This window comes from Pyrus communis, chromosome 6 (genome assembly GCF_963583255.1).
Source record: "Pyrus communis chromosome 6, drPyrComm1.1, whole genome shotgun sequence".
Lineage (NCBI taxonomy): Eukaryota > Viridiplantae > Streptophyta > Magnoliopsida > Rosales > Rosaceae > Pyrus > Pyrus communis.
The window spans coordinates 25,086,305-25,111,813 of record NC_084808.1 but is presented as its reverse complement, the minus strand read 5'-3'; the positions used below and the strand labels follow the sequence as shown (position 1 = coordinate 25,111,813).

The following is a 25,509-nucleotide window of genomic DNA, read 5'->3' as shown; positions in this document are numbered from 1 at the left end:
AGGTTAAACAGCCCAAAAAGAGAAGCTGGAGTCGACACGTGTCGGTCACTAGTGGTGTTGACTCGGCGGAGCCACCGGTGAGAGAAAATGTTTTCTTCCTTACAATATTGACGAAACCAAAAGCAGAAAATAAAAAATCTAAAAAAATCTAAAATCTGCAATTTCATTGCATTTGCATTTCATTTGGCAGCGAGCGAGAGAGAGAGAGAGAGAAAGAGAGACTCGCATTTCATTTCCCTCGTCTTTTCATTTCCCACATTTATAAATAAATACATTTTTTTCGATAATTTCCAGATTTTTTTTTACCTTTTTATTTTATTTTGGCTTAAACAAATAAAACAAACACAGTGCGAGGAATGATAGAAGAGAGGTCGAAGCTCGACCGATCTCCTCCAAGACGACTCGTTTCGCTTCCCGCTGCGAGATTGCTCCGTCGCCGCTGAGTTCGCGCGCATCGGTTTTTATTTGGATCTAGGAGGAGTCGGAATCGGAATCGGAATCGGAATCGGCGATCGGATCTGAGGGCGGTGGTGAAGCGAAGCGATGCCGTCTCATTCGGATCTGGACCGTCAGATCGAGCATCTGATGGAGTGCAAGACGTTGCCGGAGGCGGAGGTGAAGACGCTGTGCGAGCAGGCGAGGGCGATCCTGGTGGAGGAGTGGAACGTGCAGCCGGTGAAGTGCCCCGTCACGGTGTGCGGAGATATACACGGCCAGTTCTACGACCTCATTGAGCTTTTTAAGATAGGAGGGAACGCTCCCGATACTAATTACCTTTTTATGGGTGATTATGTAGGTCAGTTTCTTTTTTCTTTCTGTTTACTTTTCTGCTTTCTTGCTTTTTTCCCTAATTTCCTTTGGGTTTTGATTTATTTACCGTTTTTCAGATTACTTTTTTATTTACAATTTGTTTATGGAAATTAATGAGGCTCTTGATTTGATTTCTATTTGTGTATTTATGGAAATTGAGTTGCGAACAATCCAGTTTGTGTATTTGAGATCAGATGCTATAATCCGGTTTTTTTCTTGGATTAATGAAAAGAATTGAATTTTATCTGATATTATGTGGTGGCCTTGATCAGCCTTACTATAATTGTTATTAGGGAATTTGTTGGCCTGGTTTCTATTGCTGGTATTATGTTCTTACCTGTCTAAGATCTGTTGGATTGTCAAGAATAATTTTCCGTAAATGGGAAAAAAATTATTGTGCCGAGCTATGCGTTATATTGTCTTGTTTAGCTTAATTGATGGGTTGACATTGTTTTAGAAGATAGTTTGGAATTTTATGAACTTATGTACCGATGTTTTCTTAACATCTTGGCCCGCTGAATTGCAGATCGTGGGTACTATTCTGTGGAGACTGTCACGCTTCTGGTCGCCCTGAAAGTCCGTTATAGAGATAGAATTACAATCCTCAGAGGAAATCACGAGAGCCGGCAAATTACTCAAGTGTAAGAGTGCTTATTGTTGTATGTCATGTCTGTTGCACTTAGTCCGACTAAGTTTTGTTATACCATTCAAAGTATGTGGAGCTGTATCTAGTTTTTTGTGTGAATGCTAGCAGCTGTCACTTCTCAGTGTTTGGTTTTATTGGTTGACTCGCAAGTTTACACAAAAGAGTAATGTAGATAATGCTTGGAGATGCCGTGTTAGTATTAAGTGTTTTCCTTTTCTTCTTTTTCCTTGGCATATTAAGATACTTAGATTTCTTTTAAAACAATGTAGACACCTGCCTTCATTGTTAGATATAATATGCTTTTATGGAACTATCCTCACTCCCGAAAGAAAAAGTCGGGTTATATGTGGTCGGTAGAAGATACCTCTCTGTTATAGAGGGTGTCCTATTGCCAGCAGAATATAACATCCATTCATGGCTCCTACGCATGTCCCCATCAATAAGAGGTTCCTGTCTTGGAAATATTGTGTAAAATATTGATATGTCTAATCCATCCATGGTACTTTTACTACTTTATATGGCTGCGACTTGAACTATGGGCATTTACAAATTACTTGATGTGGCTGCATGGCAAAAAAACTGAGAGTTGAAACTTCCATTACTGTTGACAAGTTTTTGTTGATTGACAGAGAGATTAGTTTCTTTCTTGGTTGGATCCTATTTTTTACCCATTTTTGTCTCACTTATTTCTCTTTTTCCAGGTATGGTTTTTATGACGAATGCTTGAGAAAGTATGGGAATGCCAATGTCTGGAAGTTCTTTACCGATTTATTTGATTATCTTCCCCTGACAGCCCTCATTGAGAGTCAGGTTAAGTTACTTATTTTGCTGGCAGTTTGATGAATTTCTTCAAGACATGTTGGTTGCATTAGTTTTTGACAGCTTCTGGTATATCTTGTAGGTCTTCTGTTTGCATGGGGGTCTTTCACCATCTTTGGACACATTGGACAATATCCGAGCTTTGGACCGTATACAGGAGGTACATACGCGTTTTATGGTTCAATTCAATTACAAATACGTGTGCATGGTTTTGCATCTTACAAGGTTGTTGTGGTCATTTTCACATCATAACATGTTTCTGCCTGAGCAGGTTCCACATGAAGGACCAATGTGTGATCTCTTGTGGTCTGATCCAGATGACCGCTGTGGGTGGGGAATATCTCCGCGGGGTGCTGGTTATACATTCGGGCAGGATATAGCTGCTCAGTTTAACCATACCAATGGACTGAGTCTGATTTCAAGAGCTCATCAGCTTGTCATGGAAGGATACAATTGGTGCCAGGTGCGTGAACCCGATTGGAAATGGTTCTCTTTTCCTCATTTTGCGTCAGTTTTAGCTGTATTTTCAACTTTGATCATAACTTTGTCTTTCAGGAGAAGAATGTGGTGACTGTTTTCAGCGCTCCAAACTATTGTTATCGGTGTGGGAACATGGCTGCAATTTTGGAAATTGGCGAGAACATGGACCAGAATTTTCTGCAGTTCGACCCAGCCCCTCGTCAAATTGAGCCGGACAACACACGCAAGACTCCCGATTATTTTTTGTAATTTCAATATCTTACGGGCTGTTTGTAATCCATGTTTTCTGTAGATGTGTCGTTAAAAGGAGTTGTGTTGTTTAAGTTGAGGGTTATGGTCAACATGATTCTTTTGTTTGGTGTTTTTAGCCCCTGCTGCTGCTTTGTTGATTTTCCGAAGAAACTCATTAGGAGAACTGACAACGGTCACCAATGGCTTGTGGCTCTTGTCTTGTATATTTTTCGGAGGAAACGTCAATAACATGGTATATCTTGTTCTGTAACTTTGCAACCTCAACGTCGAAAGCTTACTTCCGTGTTCGTTTGACAATCCTGCAGTGGAAGCAGGTCTGCTTTCTTCTGAAGTATATTAACGAACCGCTGATGACCAACAAGAACAGCATGATCCCCTGTTCCAGCAGTTCATATCGATCAACTTCATTGACTTCATTTTCACAATTTAAGAAGTTAATTTCAAGCATTTTCTGGCAAGGGAAACTTCCAAGATTCTGAGCGAGCATTTTCAAGAAACGAAAACAGAGATTTTGTGGATTGCACAAACATTACAATGCATAATGTTTCTTTATGATACAGAATGATTCAACGGATGAGCGTTACAACAGCCAAATCCTGCCCTACTCGAAACCATACCAATTACAGAACATGCCTTTCGTACGCGTCCTATGAAGACATACTGAAATGCTGCACTATCTTGCGCTTTTGGAACTCTCCCTGCCTGCGTATTCCTTTAAAATCAGGATTCAGGAACAGCTTTGCCGTACACTAACGGAAATTCATCATACTGTTGGGAGACGTCGTGTTTCTCAGCAAAACTCTTCAATGACTCGCAAACCTGGTACATGGAAGGCCTATCCTTTGGCCTAGAAACAACACAAGTACAAGCAATCCTCATAAGCTGCAAAATCTCATCATCGTGACCTTTCCCGGATAAGACATTGTCAATGGCATCCATACTTCGACCAGTGTTTGATAAATGATTCACCCAATCCACCAAGTTCCCCTTGAATCCTTCCACTACATTACTGATTTCAAGCGGCTTGTGTCCAGTCACCAATTCCAAAAGAACCACCCCGAATCCATACACATCCCCTTTCAACGATGCCACCATTGTGCTCGAGTACTCAGGAGCCACATAACCAAACTCTCCCAAATCCCCATCTACGAACGAACTGTCATTGGAATCACGAGAAGCCACCAGCCTTGCCAGCCCAAAATCCGTTATGCGAGCTTCAAAATCATAGTCAAGAAGGATCACATTCGAGCTAATGTTCTGATGCATATAAGGCGGCTGACACACATGGTGAAGCCAGGCAAGCCCTCTGGCCGCACCTACACCAATCCTGAGCCGAGTCGGCCAATCCAAAGAACCATACTGGCTATTCACATTACCACTTCCATGCAACTGAAAGTGTAATGTGCCATTGTACATGTGCTTATACACCAAAAGCTTCTCTTCCTCCACAACACAAAACCCCAACAAAGGCACCAAATTCGGATGCCTGAGCTGCCCCAACCTATTCATCTCCGACCTAAACTGTTTCTCACCAAGCTTACACGCATTGAGCCGCTTAATCGCCATTGCCGACCCATCAGGTAGCACAGCCTTGTAAGAAACACCGGTCCTCGTAGAAATGACAATGTTTTGGGGGTCGAAACTGTTGGTGGCGGCCAACAAATCCGCCAACCGGACTTTCACAATGGGTTTTTGAAACAGGGACACCTGAATAGCCTGGTGAGACCTCAATAAATCAACCCAGCCACCCTCACTCTTTTCACCACCGCCAACACCATCACCAAAGCTTCGCTTTTTCCGACCCGCCCTGACGAAAAACCACCAAATGCCCAATCCCAAAATCAGAGACCCGGCAGCACCAACAGCACCGGCGGCGATTATAATGCCGAGGCTTTTGCTGCTCAATCCACCACATTTCGACCCCAGAGGCTTCCCACAAAGACCACCGTTCCCATCGAAATCATCCTTCTCGAATTTCGACAAATCCGGCGGAATCGTACCAGTTAAGTAGTTATTAGCGACGGACAATTTCTTCAGCCTATCAAGCCGGCCGAGCTCGTAGGGCAAAGAACCGGAGAGGCGATTATCGTTCAAAACTAGAGTGTTGAGGAACTTACAATTGACGATCTCCGGCGGGATGGAACCGGAGAGTGCGTTGCCGGAGAGATCCAGTGTTACGAGGTAAGGAAGCCAGTTGCAGATTTGGGGAGGAATCGAACCGGAGAGAGCGTTACTGGACAGGTCTAAACTCTGGAGGCTGTGGCAGAACTTGAGAGACTCCGGGAGCTTTCCGGCGAGCTCCATCGACGGGAGCTGGAGGCTGATGAGGCGATTCTCCTTCTCATTCCAGCAGGAAACACCAACCAGCTTGCAGATGGAGGCCACCGACCTGTTGGCGAGGTCCCATTGGCCCAGCCGCCCTTCTGGGTCTGTGAGCGAGGACTTCACTCCCTCGAGGCATGCGACGTCGTCTTCGAGGGAGTAGCAGGGGAGGAGGGAGTTGACGAGCAAGAGGGAGACCATGACCAAAATGGCCTTCATGGTTGTTCGAAATTGTGATTGGTATTGGGGGTTTTCGGATGATTTGTAGGTGGTGGGATTTGGGACTGTGGATGCGGCGTCGATGGTGATGGCGACGGCGGAGGTTGGGGCAGATGGGAATGGGATTCCATTTGATTTGACACTGGTTCTTCAGTCTTGACACTTGACAGGGACCACCATTTTGGAGTTTTGACTGACACCTGTTATTTGGGCATTTTATGGGGGCTATGCTACGGTGTCGTTTTGTACCACGCTCTTTTTCTTTTCTTTTTTTCTTTTTGATAAGAGGTAATTTCGTTTAGCAACAAGGAGCTTACTTAAAACACGGGCCTAAATATACATAAAACACAAAACAAAAGATGGGCCTTCAAAACGACCACCACAAAAGCCCAACCTGTGGAGGTTTTCCGATCGGGGCAAAGCACGGCTAAAATTGGGGCACAAGGATTGGGAAACAAAAAACATATAGAAGGGGGGAAAAGCAGGTGTGAAGGGAAATGGGCTGCCACCGACCTTGGCCGAAGTTAAGGTCGGCGGCTAAATGAGGTGCCGGAGTTGGAAGCACTCAAACAAAGCTGAGAAAACCTCTTACACAAAGAGAAGGATTCTCACCAAACGGGAGAGAAAAAAGAAGCCCCCACTTGGACAATGCTCTTATGGTGTGAGAATGACTTATGTGAGAGTACACTGCACTGGTGACGTTTGGTGCTAATGAAATAAAAGAATGTATAAATTTTGTGAACGTGTTTTTGTTTTATTGGCACAAAACGCCTAAAACTCTTTTTCTCTTTCTCATTCAGTAGTCTAATACATGACATATTTGATTTGATAAATGTAAAAATACGAATCCAATTAGTTCAATAAGTACCTTAGACAATCATTTTATGCAAGTGATAAAATTTGGATAACGCTGTTTGTTTAGGACAACTCTAACATGAGAGTCATGCTTTTGTAAGGGTGGCCAGGTCAGTAACGTGATTAGACTATCCTACTCAAATTATTTTCCTACAAGAATGAATGATTATGTGTTGTTAACGGAACATTCATTGAATCAAAAGATAATATTGGATTTGAATGATCTTATAGAACTAGAGAAGATAGAGCACAAATCCACAACTCAAACTTAATGCCCAATCCAAACACAAATTACAAAAGCCTACTCTGCACAAGGCCCAAGATCTACATAACACAGACATAATGCATGGTTAATACTATACCTTGGATCCATTAATAACATGTGAACTAATAGCATAATGTGTTAGTATAAAACGTCACTCTGAAAAATTTCTCCATCAAGCCGTTGAGGATTCCCAATAAAACTGGAAGGGACTACCAACTCTCCTAGCAGCTTCAGTCCATGCTTGAAAAAGAAAAGAGAAAGGAAAAAGGATGGAGCACAAAAGAAGATAAAAAGAATGATGCCATAACACCTAAAAGATGAATGATTCGGATCGTTTGAAATACATTACAACATGAGTCTTACAAAAACTTGTGTAAAAAATGATGTCACGAAATGTGAGCACACCCAAAGTGTAGAGCAGAGAGATTTGAGCGTTGTGAAGCCAATAGAACAAGCAGCTGGTTCTTAAGAGTCCTTTTCGAGGAACCAAAAAGATGTTCGTATTCGTGTTCGTGGCGTGAGAGGAACCAAATGAGGGAAAGCAATTGCTTTGAAAATGTGGATAAAATCATTGGGGACGAATCTTGCTCCTAAAGTTTCTATATTCTGTTTACTTTACGTCTCTTGCAAGTGCAACGACCAAAAGCAGACTAATTACGTACTCCTAATTATAATTAAGTAACTCATTGACTACAACACATGGTATCAGAGCCAGTTGAAGCAAAACATTTGTTGGAGACGAATCTTGTCCCTAAAATAAAGTTTGCTCTGAAAACCATATTTCACATGTCTGTCTTACACGAATTCATGATCATTCTCAATATTATTTCAAAAAGACTAAGACAGCTCTATCATCCTCATAATGTTAGAATCTAATTCTCATTTTCGTCTTTTGCCAAGTATATTCACAATGGAGATAAAGTTGGTAATCCACTCCCTTCTCATTACACGACAACAATTATATATAAAAAGAAAGAAAGAAAAAACTAATGAAAATGACTTGGAAACTATGAGTTTTAATCAAAATGGCAAAAATGTGTTATAAGTGAATAGTACCAAGAATGACTTTTTAGAGTAAAAATGTCATTCTCGTTAAAAGTGAACAATACCGGGAGTGTTTTGTTAAAACTCCAAAAAAAAAAAAAAGGAATTTTAGATCCTTACAAGTTACAACTCAAAACACATGGGAATATTTGCCAAACAGAAAATAATAAAAATTGAAGTTTCGCGTAGTAGTGAAGTCCTTACTGGTTTGATCATTGTCTAGGTAGTTTCTTCAGGAACCCCACAGAACAGAACAATTTGACTTAATTTCCTTCGTTTTTAGTTCTTTAATTTATTTTTCTCATCTTTGTCCGGATCGATTTCATACAGCTCCTTTATAAATGCAATGAGATATATTCATACAGCTCCTTTATAAATGCAATGAGGTATATTCATACAGCTCCTAAACCCTAGTTCACTGGTTGCTTGTTTGCTCAAATTTGGGAAGCTATGAAACACAAGGGCAGTAGTACTAGTCGCAAGAAGAAATCTCTGTGCGAGAAATCGATGATTTTGGTGGCAAACATCATTAAACTTTCATCTCTCTCTCTAGGCAATATCAATCTTCGAACAACCAGGATCAAGATTCAGCAGCCACCGGAGCCAGCAGCTGCTCGTGCTAAAGTTACCGAAGTAGACGTCCCTGGTCATCACAGTTCCAGGAGCCAGCCGAAAAGATCCCAGGAACCAGAAAACGAATCAAAGCCGTTCTCCCTCGTGATGCAGGTACCAAGCACAAATCAGAATACTAGCACTACTGCTGCTGCTGCTGCTGCAAGTACTAGTACTCAACCATCGTACGTGAGTGAGAAGAGTAAGCGCGACACTGGAGGTGATGTTAATCAGAGAGCTGCAGATTTTATTGAAAAGATGCGTGCCAAGATTCAGAAGAACCAAGACGATCGACTAGTAGTGAACCTCACTCCTGGTACTACTACGGCTGGAATAGTATCATCGAAACATACTTCACGTGCACTGTTTGCCCCGGCTCCTAAAATATCCAAGCGGCACTACTACTCTTAAGCATATGTCTGCGACTCTGCTTGTTGGTATAATTCTTGGAATAGTACTGGAAAGAATAACGTTCTCCTTCGTTAAGTTATATATTTTCATCTAGCTTGTTCATGTTTCTTTTTTATTAATATATGCATCTATAAGTTGATGATTTTAACACATATGTATCTGTGTGTGATTTGAAGGAGCTGCTTTAATTTTTGAAATTATTAAATGATTTGTTGTATCTCATAAAAGTTCAAAGACACGTTTCATAAATATGTAACATTGTGGAAAACTTGTTGAGATCATGCCGTTAATTAACGAATACCAAGCAATATATAAGAAAAAATGATACTCATACACCCATTTTTACTCTCACACACTCTTTTTAATTTTTAGTCATCAGATCGATTGAATTGAAGAATATCAATGAACAAAATTAATAAAGGCATTCGAATAGCACTACCCTATATAAATATAGAAATCCTTTAACAAGAGGAATCCCTATTTTTCTAAAAAAATGGGTACATCTTCTTGATCATTGGATTTGACTTTTAATGAAATTGTGTGATTGAGATTGTGTGGCCTGTGATTTAATCTCAACCACACAATTTCATTCAAGCCAATCCAACGGTTAAGAGGGTGTCCCCATTTTTTTAGAAAAACGGGGATCCCTCCTGTTAAAGGGCATGTGTGTGTATATAAAGATAAGTTTGGAATCACACATGTAATTACCTATTTAATTGCCCCTTAATATTACGATCTAATGATATTCCTCTTCATTCCTAAATAAGAGGTCCTATATTCGAATCTTGTGTATGACGAATTAGATACCAAATTAAACTACCCATTGTGTGGCTTAGCTGAACTCCTTCTCTTCTCAATGTAAAAATAACAATGTACTAAAAAAAAAACTTACCTATTTAATTACCTGTTGTTCAGCAGAAAATTAAAATTATTTATACTATTATCAACATAACTTTTTGCCTAGAAAACTGTTGACATCTCATTAGCTCAACTACTTAAAATAGACTAGCCAACTTTTTGCCTAGAAAACCGTTGACATCTCATTAGCTCAACAACTTAAAATAGACTAGCCTCCATGCATGGCATTTTTTCCATCGTACTACGTGCGATTTATATATTTTAAAATATTTATTAATGTAGATGAAAATAAATAATAAATACATTTACTAAAAGCGATATTTTAACTAATCAAAGTAGCTGAATCCATATTAAAAAAAACGGTATTTTAATTTTCATTTATATTTTATTGAATTTACATTAAGATTATAAAAAATAATATTTAATAAAAAATTGATTGCTAGCCCATTGTGAGGTTAAGCCCACTCCCACCACATAGTGTAGATAACATCGTTTGTTAAAAAAAAATTGATCATTTGACAATGAATTGAATCATATTATTATGCGTGTGCAAGATATTTTTTTATAACTGGCATTACGCACCTCTTAAGTGTTTAAAATTTGAGAAATAATATTTAATAAACAACCGCATGCAAAATGCAGCTTTTGAATCACAGCGCTACACGGGATTTAGACATTTTAAATGTATTTATATGCGTGAATTGCTTCAATATTTTTTCTATTTCGTTATTTTCTTTTTTTATCATCGATGCTACGCGCCTCTTAAGATGTTTTGAACACATCATTCATGATTTTTCTTATTTTTTATTATATTTTTCTTCCCCATCACGTGGGTACCATTAACTTTGTCATTTGCTTATGAGTAATACTATTCATATTATGTTTTTGTACCACATCTTCATACCATCTTAGGTGGCATTTGATATGGACAACCACTGTGACATCCCACATTACCCAGGGGAGTGATCCTTATATGTATATTCTCATCCCTACCTAGCACGAGGCCTTTTGGGAGCTCACTGGCTTTGGGTTCCATGGGAACTCCGAAGTTAAGCGAGTAGCGCGCGAGAGCATTCCCATGATGGGTGACCTATCAGGTGTGAGTTCCCAAAAACAAAACCGTGAGGGCATGGTCGGGGCCCAAAGCGGACAATATCGTGCTACAGTGGAGTTAGGCCCGGGAAGTGGTCCCACCCGGGTTGGGATATGACAATTGGTATCAGGGCCTAACCCTGACCGTGGTGTGCCGACGAGGACGTCTGGCCCCTAAGGGGAGTGGATTGTGACATCCCACATCACCCAGGGGAGTGATCCTTATATGTATATTCTCATCCCTACTTAGCACGAGGCCTTTTGGGAGCTCACTGGTTTCGGGTTCCATGGGAACTTCGAAGTTAAGCGAGTAGCGTGCGAGAGCATTCCCAGGATGAGTGACTCATCGGAAAGTTCTCGTGTGAGTTCCCAGAAACAAAACCGTGAGGGCGTGGTCGGGGCCCAAAGCGGACAATATCGTGCTATGGTGGTGGAGCGGGCCCGGGAAGTGGTTCCACCATGGGCGGGGATGTGACAATGCTTTGGGCCCTGACCACGCCCTTACGGTTTTGTTTCTGGGAACTCACACGAGAACTTCCCAATGGGTTACCCATCCTGGGAATGTTCTCGCGCGCTACTCACTTAACTTCAGAGTTCCCATGGAACCCGAAGCCAGTGAGCTCCCAAAAGGCCTCGTGCTAGGTAGGGATGGGAATATACATATAAGGATCACTTCCATGGGCGATGTGGGATGTCACAGCCACATCATTTGAATTAATCAGATTTTTAAATTTAGTTCATTATTTAATAAACTAATAATTAAGAAAAACTAGTTAATTAAATAACGATTGTGGTATGCAATGAGTTTTTCTGCTTTCTTTCCTTGAGTTTTGCAAATCTTTCAAATGATGTGGCTGTCCACATCAGATGCCACCTAAGGTGGTATAGAAATGTGTTATAAAAACATGGTATGAATAATATTACTCTTTGCTTATTATTTTCTCTCTTCCCTTTCATTTTTTATTCTTTTCTCTCTCTCCCTATTTATATTTATATTATATTTTATGATGATCAAATTACCAAATTACCCTTGCATGATTTGAGATATTATATTGGATTGCTTTTGAATTTTTTTTTGGCTGATGGGCAATTTGATTCTAATTTTTTTGTCGAAGCCGTAACACCAAAAGAGCCTTCCAGCTTTATATATAATAGATTTATTAAAGAGCAGTATGGTGATTGTATAAAACCTCACTTTTTGATTGGTTCCCACCTTACCCGAATCAATATTTAAAGGATAACATACTTATTCTTTTTCAGGATGAATTCATTTCTTTACTTGCAAATAATTTAGTTTTATAGCAGAAATTTCATCGTTGGAACTATTCGATCTCTTAATCATGATTTGAAAATTATTCCTACAGAAATTCGGATACAATTATAGATATGATGATCAAGAAATTGAACGATTCAGATGATGAAATTTCTATGGTAAATTATTTAACTCATCCCCAATAAAGGATACAAGTATTATTCTTTTAAGTATTGATGCAGTGAAGCTATGTCTTCCGTTTTAAGGTTTTAACATGACCAAGATTTCATTTAGTAACCACATTTTCAAATTTGATATATTTGAATGATTAAACGTGTCGTATCAACCGGTGTGATGAAATTCATATTGCCTGCAAACTGAAGGAATTGTTTTCTTGGCAACCAACTTTCCTTCAATGTCAAATATTTATTGGTGTGTGTTTTGCCAAGTGGATTAATTGATTGATTTGAGAGATTATCCTTAATAATATACCAATCATCTATAATCACACAAGAAATTGCAAGGAAATCACTCATCATTCGAACCCTGATTTTAATATTTGTTATGCGCACTAGTTCATCGATTCAGTTTTATATGAATGATTGAACAAAAAAGATTTCTAGACCTAATTTTTAAATAAAAAGAAGAAAATTAAACCAAACAAATTATATATTACAAATTACTCATTTGGTGACCAAAAATTGGTAGAGATGTTTTTTTTTTTTGTCAAATATAAACGGTAAAGATTAAACACTAAAGCCACATTCATCTATTATTATTAATTAATATCAAACCAAATAATAAATTATTAGTATTCATGCATTTTTTAATTATCCGAAGATACAGAGAACGTTTATATATATATATTACAAAATTAAACAGATCGAATACTTAGATATTCTTTTGCTAGCTAGCCAACAAGTTGAAATTTTCAAGTTGCAAAGGATCCTGCAATCCCAGTCAGAGGACCAAAGAACAGTGCGCACCTGCTGCTTTTTATCATTCGAACCCAAAAGCACGAGCCATATTAAGGGCTACCTAGGCTAGCCCAGGTAGTTTCGGTAGAAAAATATGTAATTTTTATTGATTTTCGAATGTAACTTATCATATTTAGTCATTGATTTAAATTATTTTGATTTAATTATATAATACAGTTTATAAACCATCACTTTTTGTACACATACAAGTTTGAATTTGTTTGAATAACGAAAGTTCTTGGCTCACTTTGTAAAAATTTTCTTAAGCTGGCTGATACCATAAAAAATATAGTATCAAGTTTCTTTGTTTATAATAATTTAAATCTTTAAGCTAACTCATCCAGAGAAAAATTTATAGCTCCGCCATTGCCCAAAAGGAACCAGACAAAAATCAACCACAAGAATCCCCACCACAGCGAGAATACTGAAATCGACATCACATATCTTGTTCTAACTCTATATAAATTAAACCCAACCATCCAGTAAAAAATAGGCAAATTAATCACCTAATTACCAAGCTACATAAAGTGCTATCCAGTATCCACACACACATCTTTTTACTTTGAAAATACTTCTTTTAATTTTTTATGACCAGATCAAATGAATTGTAGAAAATAAAGTAACAAAGTGATGTGTATAGCCCGATCCCTAATCCCTTTTGCCCCCTAATTATCTCACTGATCGATCTAATCTCGGGCCACCACATAATTAATTTCCATTTCCCACCATGCTGCTTTAGCCGGCCGTATATATATAATAAACACGTAGGACATACATGGAGTTCAAATTGTTCAATAATTAATTTAAGCAACGCTAATGATACTATCAGTGCCGCTAGAAATGGCTTGAAACGTAGACGAATGCGACGTCGTCGTGGGCGATTGCTCCTCGGATGGAGTCGTAGAGAGCTTCAGAGACAATGGCAGTGGGTCTCTGGTGGGTGACGATGAGTACTTATTCTTCAAGTTAAAACCGGCCAGTTTAGAAGATGGAGGGACAACCGGAGGATGAAGTGGGATCGGACGGATGGGCCTAGTAGTTGTTTGTGAGACTTTTGTCTGGCTCTGCTGCATGTCTTGTAATGACTTCATGTTTAATCCTGATGATATCAGCTTACTTTGTATTGGTGAGCCTTCACCAGTGACAGGTAGGGCTGCGGGAAAAGTCGAAACTGGAAACCCTCCAAGAATATTGCAACCCAAATTAGAGTGTGGCTGTGGTGGGAATGGCAATACTGGTACAACTGATGGTGAGGTTTCGCCTAGATCTTCTTCCATCAATGAATTCAACTGCACATATTTAAAATACATAGTTAATAATAATCCATCGCTTTTTATAAATTATTCTAATCTACGAAAAGAAAGTAATCAAACTTGATCGTGACTCATGGCTAACAATGATATATGTGAACGTAGAAAAATTGCTACAATGTCAAGTTGATTTTAATTATATTGTCAAACTATAAATCTAAATCCTATATTAATGCAAAATTTTATTTTATATTCAAAATCTGACAACATAAATTTTCCTTGTAAAAGTACAAAAGACAAATCAAACTCATGGAAATAACTTAATAGGCATGAACTAAGATTAAGGTAATTAAAATGCTAAATTACAATTAACTACGATTATAATATTAATAGTACATACGGGGGTATCGGTGGTGATGTCGAAGAGACTAGATCTGCGGCGTCGTCGGTTATGGTTGTTGCGCCGGAGGAAGTACTTTTGAGCATGACTCGCCACCTGAGTCGGCGTACGAGTCTTCACGAAGTTCCTAGATATCCCCCTCCAATCTCCTTTCCCTACCATCTGTAAACCCACCAAGAACAGTTTGTGCTCCTCCTCCGTCCACGCAACACCTTCCCATATCAAAAACCAACCAATCCAACAATTAGTCAAGTAAAGATAATTAATTCAAAATAAATGAAAAATTAAGATAATTAAACTCCAGATTAGATCAGCAAGACGCTTGCGCATGAGATTTCAACTTCGATTTCTCGCTCTAATAAAAAAATTTTAAAAATAAGTCCACGAGTACTACATACCTCTCCTGCGCTCGCGGCGGTGTCCAGAGGCGTGGACGACGTCGTCGGAAGCGTAACCCGCTTCGGCGTTTGTGTCGGCCTGCCGCCCACACTGGGACAAGTTATTCATGCTGACGCTCTTCCTGAACGCGTTTCCCTCCGTGACTCTAACACCGAAAAGCATGATGCCATTTTCGGTGGTCGGGCCACCACAGCCTCCGCCGCTGACATCCGTGCATTTGCGGGAGTTGTGGCCGTTGTTCCCACACTGAGAGCACGTGCGAGACATGATCTTCTCTCACGACTCACACGTTTGTTGTCGCCGGTGTTTCAATAAGGCAGGCAAGAAAGAAAGGTAGAAAAAGGTAATAATCTGGGAACAGGAAATTGGTTTGTGTAATGAAAGAGAAAAATGAGGGCTGCTGTGGTTCGTATATAGGGAGTCGCAGCTCTAAATAATAACCCTGCGTTTTGCGTATATTTTAATATTTCTGTGTACGAACACGGAGAGGGAACTAAAAGAAATTTTTTATTACACTGGTGGTACATTATATTTTATTATATAAGTGGTAAAAGTTTTATTTTGTAAGTAGTTCAATTTTTTAACACAAATATATTACCATTTGTATATTAATACGTAATGTAACACTCCTTGTTCCGGACATACTAAAAATTCTCTTGTGGAACTCCAGGAAATTTTACTATGCACCGCTAGAGTATTGAAGTAAAATCGGACATATGTTAATTCTCCACCTTATATTGTCATTTTTTGTTAACAGCAACAGGAATTCGAATTGTAAAATAAAAATTACAAAATTACTATCTGTTAAACAATCTAACCTGTTATATATGTTCACAAATTAATGTCATATTAGAGTTTACATTTTTTTTAGAACAGAAATAAAATTATATATTATATAAGGAAACTGATGTCAGTCATAAAGACGTTCATAAGTTCAAGTTGTATCCATTTAAAATATTATCCAAGAAATCCTATGCGTTCTCGTTACATATATTTTAGTTGTCTTGTTAATTAATCTGTGCTATAATTTTATATTATCGTAGCTACAATAAGTATTATTGTTAATGAAGACCGTGTAGACAAATATTTGCATAAAATAATTCAACATAAAATTATTGTTAATAACTTAATGGTAAAAAGCGTTGGTGGAGGAGCAAAGTGATTTGTGCACCGTCGACTGGGCATATTCGATGGCTCTTTGACAAAGACATCGTTGTCTCAATGCCTTCACGTCATTCAGGTCGTTCGTTGGAATCGATATCAGTCATGGACCATGGTGATGGTGGTGGATTTTGGTGGTGGCGTGGGACGTGGTTGTGGATCATAAGTAAAGCCTGGACCCCACTCATCACCTTCCACGACAAGACTTCGGTATTTAACCTCGACCTTCGTATGTGGCTACGCACCTCTTTGGTGGTGGTGGACGGATGCCCTTTTGCTTTCCATTTCCTATTTTTATCCATTACTTTCTCCCTATTTTTGTCCTGCTTTTCTATTGGTGAGTGAGACTCAAAAGTTCGTCCACTATAAGCTCTCATACCCAACCATGTGAGGCCACGTGAGTAATAGTTTGCACAACATCATGAAGTTTTTCAGTCATAGTGTAACATTTTCACATGATATTATTATATTACCACTCTATATATGTTCATTAGATACCTTAACTTAACTAGGTGGCATATCAAGTAGCATTTCGGTCGCACGGATTAATAATACCACTTGTCTGTGTGACGAATTCATAGGAGGTTGTGAGTGTGTGCTGATTAGGCGGTTTTACAAAGCAGAAGAGGGCATGTCATTTTATAGGTGCTCTGTCTCTTTGGAAGCATGTGTTGCGCTGCTTTTCAAAGCATTTGATTCGTTTTATCCTTTTATCTACGTTGAGCTTTTTCATTAGGTGCATGTGTTTTGTGTTCCGTCTGCATCTTGTTTTCTTCCTCAATTTTTCTGCAGTCACATGCAGTGACTCGATGTGTACGTGGAGCCCAGGCAATGCAGCGGCGGCTGCAAGTGCAACTTTCATTCTTCAACACCCAGTTTCTCCAACTGTTAGTTACATATTGTGACTTTTGTTCCTAGCTTCCTCCTTGATTATTCAGTTTCCCCAAACTAAAAATCAATAAAAACATGCATATCACCGATTGGATATAGTAACTGTGCATCACAATGCATGCTCGATTCTCATCGATCACTTAACATTTAACAATTTAAATCATTAACGTTATCATTTTGTTAAAAAAAAATTGTATATAATAGTTGAGTTGATTGATTCTTTTTTATGTGGTTTACAACATGAACAGAAAAAAAGGGACTCAACCTTAGCATAATACATGCATATATATAATCAAGTTTTTCTCTCGTATTGCACAAAAATTTGAACCAACAGTTATAACTAAAAAAAAGGCTCTTAAATTAGATTCAATAGTTAAATAAAAGTCTCTGTATTACTGATCATGTTATCTAAACAAATATGAGGAGAGAAGTACACAATTAAAAACCAAAGTAATTGAAAAAACAGAAGAACGAAGATAAAGAATTATGAAGACTATTATTTAAAGAGAGCTCCTACCGTCCAATCTGTTGACTGCACTACGCAGACATAAAATAGTTATGTTCACATCATGATAGACCCTGTTCTCACGTATATCACGTGATAGAATACAAATATCAAAACCCTAAGCAAGAAACAGGCAGCTACAATATCTCCATGACTCTCGGAGTTAGTCCTCCTAAGTCAAAATCAACCAGCTAATAATAATTGCTCCGTTGCAGACCTCAACTTAATAATTGCTCTTCATCTAAGCTTGAATTTCCTATTCGTAATTTAGAATTATATCGTTCGAATAAAAAATAGGTAATGATAACCTAAACTTTTATTTATTTCCGTAGTTTTAGTTCATAGTTAATAAATTTTTTTTTTTACAACGATATATTTATACTAGAAAAAGTACAAGTATTGATTGGAACTTACCATACCCGAGAACCGAAAGTAAAAAAGCTCACACACAAATAAAAAAAAATCATTAAATTTAGTACAAAGTGGCAAATAAATAAACTGGCAATAAGGCACAGAATTGTGCCGGTGTAGCCTGTAGGGTAAGCAGTGGTCCTTATCAAACGAAGACAAGGAGCATCTCATATTACATATCCGCGTTTGGGATAAGTTTTTCTGACTTTGATTGGCCATTCAATCCACTGATTGGTGTTTGGTATCATCTTTGATAAGGACAACATGTCTTGAGATTGGCTAACAACAGCATCGGAGAAAATGATTTTTTCTAAAGCCACCATAGATCAACCGCAGCGATCGATGTCTTCAACCTAACAAATTAGATTGGATTATTAGTCAAAACATATTTTTTTTATTTCTTTGTAACTTGTTCTTCTATGTAATTTACAATTGAAAGTGAAGGCTAAACTAAACCATATTTTCCGGTCGATCGCTTATTTCCGTGATAAAATTTTTGGTCAACGAAAGCTAAATTCGAGCAATTATTTTGGTGAATTGCTTATGTGCGTGTGAAATTTTATTATTGCTTAGCTTTACACATACGAAGATTTCTTACCGCCTCGTCAAAGTTAAAAATCTCATGAGCAACTAACCTAAACAAAATCTTTGTAAAACATGAACATGATTAAGGAAAATTAATATGATCAATATCCATCACAAATTACAGAAAGCTCTATAAAATTTATTAGCAATGATGCAAGTGTTGTCTAAACTAGTTTCTTAACGATAAGGAAACCCTAATCATACAAACTAATACTGTCAAGCTAATTTAGAGTTAAACTTCCTTAATCAACTGTTAATTAACTACATGCATTACCATTGGATTCGTTGCCATTCATTTCAAGAAATAGGTGTGCAGTTCAGATAGTTTAATTAGCAGAAAAACAAGAGAAATACCAGTGTACGGATGGTCATGGTTTGATACTTGGTGCCAAGCAAGTATGAAACATCATGCCGGACGTAGGCCCTACAAAGTATGAAAATAACGTAACGTACAAAACGAGTTTTAGGACCAAAACTCTTTTCAAGTCTTTAGTCTTCTAGTTATTATGTCCCCAGATTTCAAGAGGGCCGACCTTTCAGATATTGAAATTTGACCATAAACGTGTTGATCCACTCCGAGGGGGAGTCGATGGCTTTCATAGTTTGCATGCGCATGAGGATAATATTAATGCGACGATGTACCTCCATCCATTTGTATATTACACCGAAAGCTGCAAGATAACAACTAGGGAATTGTGAATTGATTTGAAGAGCGATGATATTGAGGACGGTTTGATAACTATTTCAGTTTTAATTTTTGTATTTTTAGTTGTTGTGTTTAAAATAGGAAAAAATATACGAGGAAAACGTGATTGGAGAAGAGTGAAGGGGAACGTGATTGAAAGATGTAGAAGAAATGTATACAAAACAAAAACCACAAACAAAAAACAGAAAACTGTTTTATATTAGTTTTATTTTTAACGTTCTGTAATCATTCATTATTCGTTTCTTCATCTCCCTCGCACTACCTTCTTCATTATTTATTCTCCTAACTTTCCCTTTATCTCAAAACTAAAAACAAAAACGAAACAATTAAGAAATATATTTTAACTATTTTCGAAGACATCTTCTATCGCTTGGTATGGTAAAAATAGCTACAACTAGTGGCCTCGTGGTGGATTAGGATGAAGAAAAAAAACACTATTTTCAAGGTATGACAAAAGAAGAAATGAAAAATTGTGACCAAATTAGAGGCAGAAGAAGAATTACTCAAGAAGAAAATCAATTCATTTCAATTCTCCTTAAAATAATAGGATTGGAAAGGAGAAATTCTTTCATATCTAATCCTCTTTTAACCCCTTTAAAATGAAATCATTATTCTCTATTGTTAATGTGCCTTAAATTTTGAGAGTTCTATTATTCCAATCCAGTCCGTTGTACCAAACGAAGCGAATGTGTCTAAGTTAGAATTATGGGCTAGTGAGCAAAAAAATAGGTTGAATTACGGGCCTTGTTAAAACCCAAAGTTAGTGCGGCTTTGTTATAATCCAAGTCCAAGTCCTAAAGTCAACAAAAGTCACAAATCTATTTGTCCTTCATGCCTACAAAATTCAACTAAACGACAGGCCGTTTCCAATCCAAAGCAAAATATCAAATATCAGCGCCACGTCACCTATTCCACAGATTTCGATGGAAGCGGGAAGCCTTGTCCGCAGTCCAATTCCATGGACTCCAAAACGCCCTTTCCGACGTCGTCTCGTCCCCGCTTTCCCGCGCAGCATCAGGGCTTCGAATTCAGACACTCGTTACAGAGGCCCAAAGCCCAAGAGAAATTGGGTCGCCGATTGGGTCTCCAACAACGACGACGCCGCTCGGAGCTTGCCGATATACGCCGGCGGTGCCTCCCTCATGGCCGTCCTCTTCAACCGCACCGTTTCGGACATCGCTCTCGTCGCTGACGCCAGTAGGTAAGCGCGCAAAAGCATTTCTGTCTGCTTAATTACAATCACTGCCACTTCAATGCAATTTGCAGAATTTTGAAGCTTCATTTCTCAGTTACTGTTTAGGCAATTTGATTAGGGAGCTTAATTAGTGGTTAATTAATCATGTGAAATTATGTTTAATTTGTAGTTCACAGTCCAGAGCTGATTTATTGACGTTGGGATTGGCCGTGACCAACATACTAGCAGGTTTGGTGTGGCTGTCGATCAGGCCAAAATCTATATCTAAGGTCAGAAAATTAGCTGATTGATCCCATTTTTTTCAAATGAATTAGTGCTAATATGTTTAGGGTTTAATTTCAGGTGAGTCCGGAAGGGGTCGAATGCGAGCAGATGCATCCGAATCTTCCCAAGACTCTACTTTCTGAGTTGTTGTGGTAATGCATTAGCACATGTATATAGCAATGTTGATACCCTTTTCGCCATCTTCGGCAGTTCAATGTGTTTTCAATTTGTAGCGCGAAATTCTGTTTTATAAAGCCGAAACCAAAACATTGATGTTAAGAGAGGGGGAAATGTAGGTTATTTGTTGCGATTGGCTGATTAAGAAATAAGCACTTTGCTAATCTGAGTATGGCTGGTTAATTGTTGTTTTTCGTTTCTTATTTTCAGGGCATGGGAATCTCTCTCCAGCGTGACATGCTGCCGGTCTCTAGTTATAGTTTATGATGGAAGATGTATCCTTCAGATTGGTTTTGCAGCCGAATCTTCCAATGGTGATGGAAAGGCTGTGGATGTGGATGCTGATAAACTGATGCAAGGATCACTCTATCGGGGGGTTATGAAATCAGGAGTTCGTAAGTACCTGCCAACGACTACATGTTGTCTAAGTTCTTCGACTTTTTTCCATGTCACAACTCACAATCTAAACAAGACTGCCATTCTGTTTTGTTTTTTCAGAGAGCTATTTGGCCAACCTATATCTTTATCCTGGGAAATCCGAGCTACCATTTCTGCCTTCAAATACGCAGGTTTAGCTTCGTCTGTTGTTTTATATACATTTTTCTTAAGTTCGACTATTCTGTTGATTAAGAATCACGGTGTATATCTGCATTTTAAGGATTGCTAAACACGATTTCCAACTTTTTCAGGCAGTAATATTGCAGCCACTTGGAGACAAAGGGATTGCTGTAATTGGTGGTGACACAGTAAGAGGATTCACATCGTCTGATCAGGTGTGCCCATTTTTACTTTGAAAATTTTGTATTTGGTAACACGGTTTCACAAAGGGCCTATTGCATAAAAGATAATGTTCCTGAAGTTTTCCTCGTTTATCTTTATCAAAGTGTATAACAGCAAATATACATTCTGCAGAATGAAAAATATATAACGTGTGACCGGTTGATCAAACTCTTTGGCATAGTAATCAATTAGGCTCTGTTTGTTCATATTTATCAAGTTATTGCAATAACAATTGAAATGGTAACAGGCATGGATTTCATTAATCGGAGAGAAGCTCGATTCTACGCTATCAAAATACGTGGAAAACCTCCCATTGGCTGTACAAGATCCGGTTCTGAAGTAATTAAACTGTGAGGCTTAATGATCGTATCGCCTTATGCAACGGCTGTAGCCTTTATCCAGGTACTTTTCATTTTTATTTTAACCGCATCGCATAGCTTATAATAATTTTGAAATTATTACCCAATATATGGGCACAAAGTTTGTCAGAGGCTTTCTCATAGAGAAGCAAGCAAGACTCCATAATTTCAGCACAAACGACTCATGCCCAACCGCGCGATGTCTCTCTCTCTCTCTCTCTCTCTCTCTGAATTACAAGATGTTTATTTTCATGTTTAGGTTCCTCAAGCAACAGCTTATCGTACAGAGGATGAAGGATGGCGGTTATCGAGATCATGTTCTCGTGCCTTCCAATTCTATTGCGATACCTCAAATATATAATGTATGTAGTCTGTTTCTTTGTATTATCAGTCAGTTATCATCGACAATGCATTTCGAACAGATTCTTCGGAGCTGCTTGCTGGGAATTTGTACAAAGCGGACTCTTCAGAGCTGTATCTAATTCTAAACTCAAAACCGCACTTTTATTAGTAATGCACATAATTTTGCTCGATTTCTATAGTAAGAATGTTCAATTGGCTGAGTTGTACTTGCGTTGTGGTTTTGCCTCCAATTTGCCTGCTAAAACAATTCCAAATTCATTTCGATAACTCTAATTCAAATCCCCGTCTGTCTCTCTTGAGGATTGATGCAGAGCGATAGTTGCAGCTGTTGAATTCAATTAGTGGCTTAAATTAAATTTTGAAACGCACCCCTTTATTTGCTTTTGAAACATAAACCATTATTTGCTTTTGTCAACTGCTGCATCTACAACTCCACACCAATCCGTAAGAGAGACGGACGGGGTTTTTTCTCACCATTACAATTAGAATTTAGTGTTCCCTGCGATTACTTTTCCTTTAAATGACATGAAAACACATAATAAAAGGACGCACAGGAGAGGAAAAAATCCGTAGTCCACTTTATTTGATTGGGAAAAATGAATTTGTATACAAGCAAAGGAAAAATTCATTTGATATTGTCGCAAAATTTACACTCTAAGAATCCTGTAATTAATTCGATTCGTGTGTAGAACGTGTAAAAAAAAAGAATAATCGGAAACAAAAAAAAAAAAAAGGCAGCTCTGTGTGATTTACTCTGCAGAAGTAAGAGACTTCTTCTCCCATGGCAGCAACCTAGTCACAGGATCAGCAAAGTACCCCAAAACAAAGTCCTTCAACCCGGTGTCCCACACCTCACAGAACCTCAGCCGCCAATTGGGCGGCTCAACCGCCTCCGTCCCCAGCCCCGGGGCCCTATCTTTCGACCCCTTATTCTGATCCTCCTGCCAATCCACCACGTACGTCGCCACCCGCCTGAAAAACTTCGCCCTGAAAGTCTCCCACACCTGGTACTTGTAGTGGTTGATCACCGCGATTCCCTCCGGAACACTGAGGTACCTGTACCCCTCTCTCAGCCGGAAATGGTGCACCACATTAAGCAGAGTCACGTCGAGCAGCTCCGTCCGCACGATCGACTTGTGCCGCTCCGGGCTCTGCAGCCGGCATGTGTACCCGACCGTGACTCCCTGCGGGGGTTGGGAGCTCAGCCCGGACGGGCCGAAGCTGTGGCAATCAGTTCTGATCTCCGCAATGGTGGCTGAATTTGAAAAATTTGAAACTAGTTTTCGCAGCGAATTCTCCCCCGGAACACCATAATCTCCTCTGCCACGTCGGAAAGCTTGCGGGAAGTAAAAGAACTCGTCCACGTCAAAGAATCCGACCCAATTGCACTCGTCTTTTGCTCTCAAAGCGCAGTGGGAAAAGCCTGCTTCTTGGGTTTTTTTCCACGGCCAGCTCTGCCTGCTGACATTGTAGTCCTGCGAATCGAGCTCTCGAACGACGTCGTCGATCCCGTCGTCGCTGTTGTTGTCGTAGATGAACCACCGCTCGACGCCGAGCCACGAGTGGTACATAATCCACTCTTTGATCGCCGGTGCTTGGTTCCACAGCATTGTGCACACACAAAGCTCATGCTTCTTCGGATTGGATTGGACTGGATGGGATTTGGAATTGTGAATTGTGGCCACAGAAGGCAGAGTGACGTGGACTGGAGCTCTGGGGTGGCTGGTGTTGTATCCGATAGTGACCCGGATTCCGTGGGCCTTATCCGGATGGTTACGGATAGTGCGGGGGAGGAGGCACCGGACGACTTCCTGAGCGGCGGTGACGGCTTCGGTGGTGAGCACAAAGCCGCTTTGGTCTTTGTCTTTGTCCCAATTCCCCAATCCGAAGTGGCAGCTGAGCCGGGTCGGATCCGAATTCTTGTGCGGTCGGAGGTTCAGCCCCTTAACGAACACAACCGCCGTGTCTCCGTCAATAACCGCCTCATAAACCACCTTGTCCCATGGAGAAGCCGTGCCGTTTGTCGCAGCCGTCGTATCGTAACTGCCGCGTCGTCGCAAATCAACGGCTGTGGAGAAATTGAGCGGCGGCAGCGGACACCGGACGATGGATCGGAAGTCATCGTAGCCGTCGGTGGATAAAACCGGTTGAACCACAAAATCCAGCTGCTGATTCTTTTCTTTATCTTCAAGAATGTCGTCATCCGAACCGTTGAACCGCTTGTGGTAAACGCACTCCAACTCGTCGTTTTGGCGGAACCGATTGGGCACAACGAGAAGCATGTGATCGGGAAACAAGATTCGATCTTGCACTCGAAACGACGGCGGCGACTCTTTGCCGTGCTCACTGTGGGCAGCGAAGGACTCGAGTATCGAGTTGCTGGCGGTGGAGGACAGGAGGGAGAGGGTGGTGGAGGAGGCGGTTAGGACTGGCCGAAACGACGCCGGGCGGAAGCGGCCGGACGATACGAACAGAAGGAAGATAAAGAACGAGAAGCAGAGCACCAAGGGTCGTCTCAGTGACAAGTACTGCTTCGCCTGTAAGTAGGACCTCCCCATGCGCTTCCGCTTGCGGCGCTGCTCTGACGAGTCCATGATTGCTAAAAACGGAAAGTGCGAAAAGGTCCAACAGAGCGGGGGGAGGGGGTGGAGAATAATTAGTGGGTTTTGTAGATCTGCTACTGCCGACAAGTGGGTTTTATGGAATTTGGGAACTTTCGGGGGAGGTTTTAGAAAGAGAGAGAGAGAGAGAGAAAGAGCAGAGAGAGTCTATAAGGGCGGCTGGTGGTGGTGGATGAGGTGTCAAATGGGTAAGGTTGCTGGTGGAGGAGATGGTGGAGGATTATGTGATTAGTCTGTCGACGTTGATTAGTTAAGGGATTTTTTTGGCAGGAAGAAGACTTGGGGTGACCGAAATAATTGGGATTTTTTTGGCAGGAAGAAGACTTGGGGTGACCGAAATAATTGGGATTTGAGGTGCACGCTTTTCGGGGGATTGATTTGATTTTCTGAGGGGAATATGAATATTTGTAATAATATGTGGCGTGAGGTAGAAGACAGGCGTCCATGGAGGTTGCTCGGAAACTACACATTTTCTTTATCTTCTTGGGTCAAAAATTAAGTTTGATTGACTATGAAAGACATACGTAT

The 25,509-nt window shown here is 39.8% G+C and overlaps 5 protein-coding genes across 5 annotated transcripts; 2 read left to right on the top strand and 3 right to left on the bottom strand.

Moving 5' to 3' along the window:
* Positions 1–393: 393 nt before the first annotated feature.
* LOC137736782 (serine/threonine-protein phosphatase PP2A catalytic subunit) lies at positions 394–3,257 on the top strand. Its single transcript, XM_068476048.1, has 6 exons — positions 394–796; positions 1,337–1,451; positions 2,158–2,266; positions 2,358–2,435; positions 2,547–2,738; positions 2,831–3,257. The coding sequence occupies exons 1-6, from the start codon at positions 544–546 to the stop codon at positions 3,002–3,004; spliced, it is 921 nt and encodes a 306-aa protein (XP_068332149.1). The 5' UTR covers positions 394–543; the 3' UTR covers positions 3,005–3,257.
* Positions 3,258–3,531: 274 nt separating this feature from the next.
* LOC137736781 (probable inactive receptor kinase At1g27190) lies at positions 3,532–5,683 on the bottom strand. The gene has a single exon (XM_068476047.1). The coding sequence runs from the start codon at positions 5,546–5,548 to the stop codon at positions 3,728–3,730; it is 1,821 nt and encodes a 606-aa protein (XP_068332148.1). The 5' UTR covers positions 5,549–5,683; the 3' UTR covers positions 3,532–3,727.
* A 7,962-nt stretch (positions 5,684–13,645) lies between these two features.
* Positions 13,646–15,404, bottom strand: LOC137737878 (transcription factor MYB1R1-like). Its single transcript, XM_068477453.1, has 3 exons — positions 14,963–15,404; positions 14,565–14,776; positions 13,646–14,203 (listed from the first exon to the last, which is right to left on the bottom strand). Exons 1-3 carry the CDS (start codon positions 15,228–15,230, stop codon positions 13,718–13,720), a joined length of 966 nt encoding a protein of 321 aa, XP_068333554.1. The 5' UTR covers positions 15,231–15,404; the 3' UTR covers positions 13,646–13,717.
* A 4,709-nt stretch (positions 15,405–20,113) lies between these two features.
* On the top strand, positions 20,114–22,530 carry LOC137736954 (protein COFACTOR ASSEMBLY OF COMPLEX C SUBUNIT B CCB4, chloroplastic). The gene is made up of 8 exons (XM_068476281.1): positions 20,114–20,423; positions 20,587–20,686; positions 20,760–20,833; positions 21,069–21,253; positions 21,357–21,427; positions 21,548–21,631; positions 21,886–22,040; positions 22,257–22,530. The coding sequence occupies exons 1-7, from the start codon at positions 20,146–20,148 to the stop codon at positions 21,979–21,981; spliced, it is 888 nt and encodes a 295-aa protein (XP_068332382.1). The 5' UTR covers positions 20,114–20,145; the 3' UTR covers positions 21,982–22,040; positions 22,257–22,530.
* A 387-nt stretch (positions 22,531–22,917) lies between these two features.
* On the bottom strand, positions 22,918–25,509 carry LOC137736953 (glycosyltransferase family 92 protein RCOM_0530710-like). Its single transcript, XM_068476280.1, has one exon. The coding sequence runs from the start codon at positions 24,952–24,954 to the stop codon at positions 23,110–23,112; it is 1,845 nt and encodes a 614-aa protein (XP_068332381.1). The 5' UTR covers positions 24,955–25,509; the 3' UTR covers positions 22,918–23,109.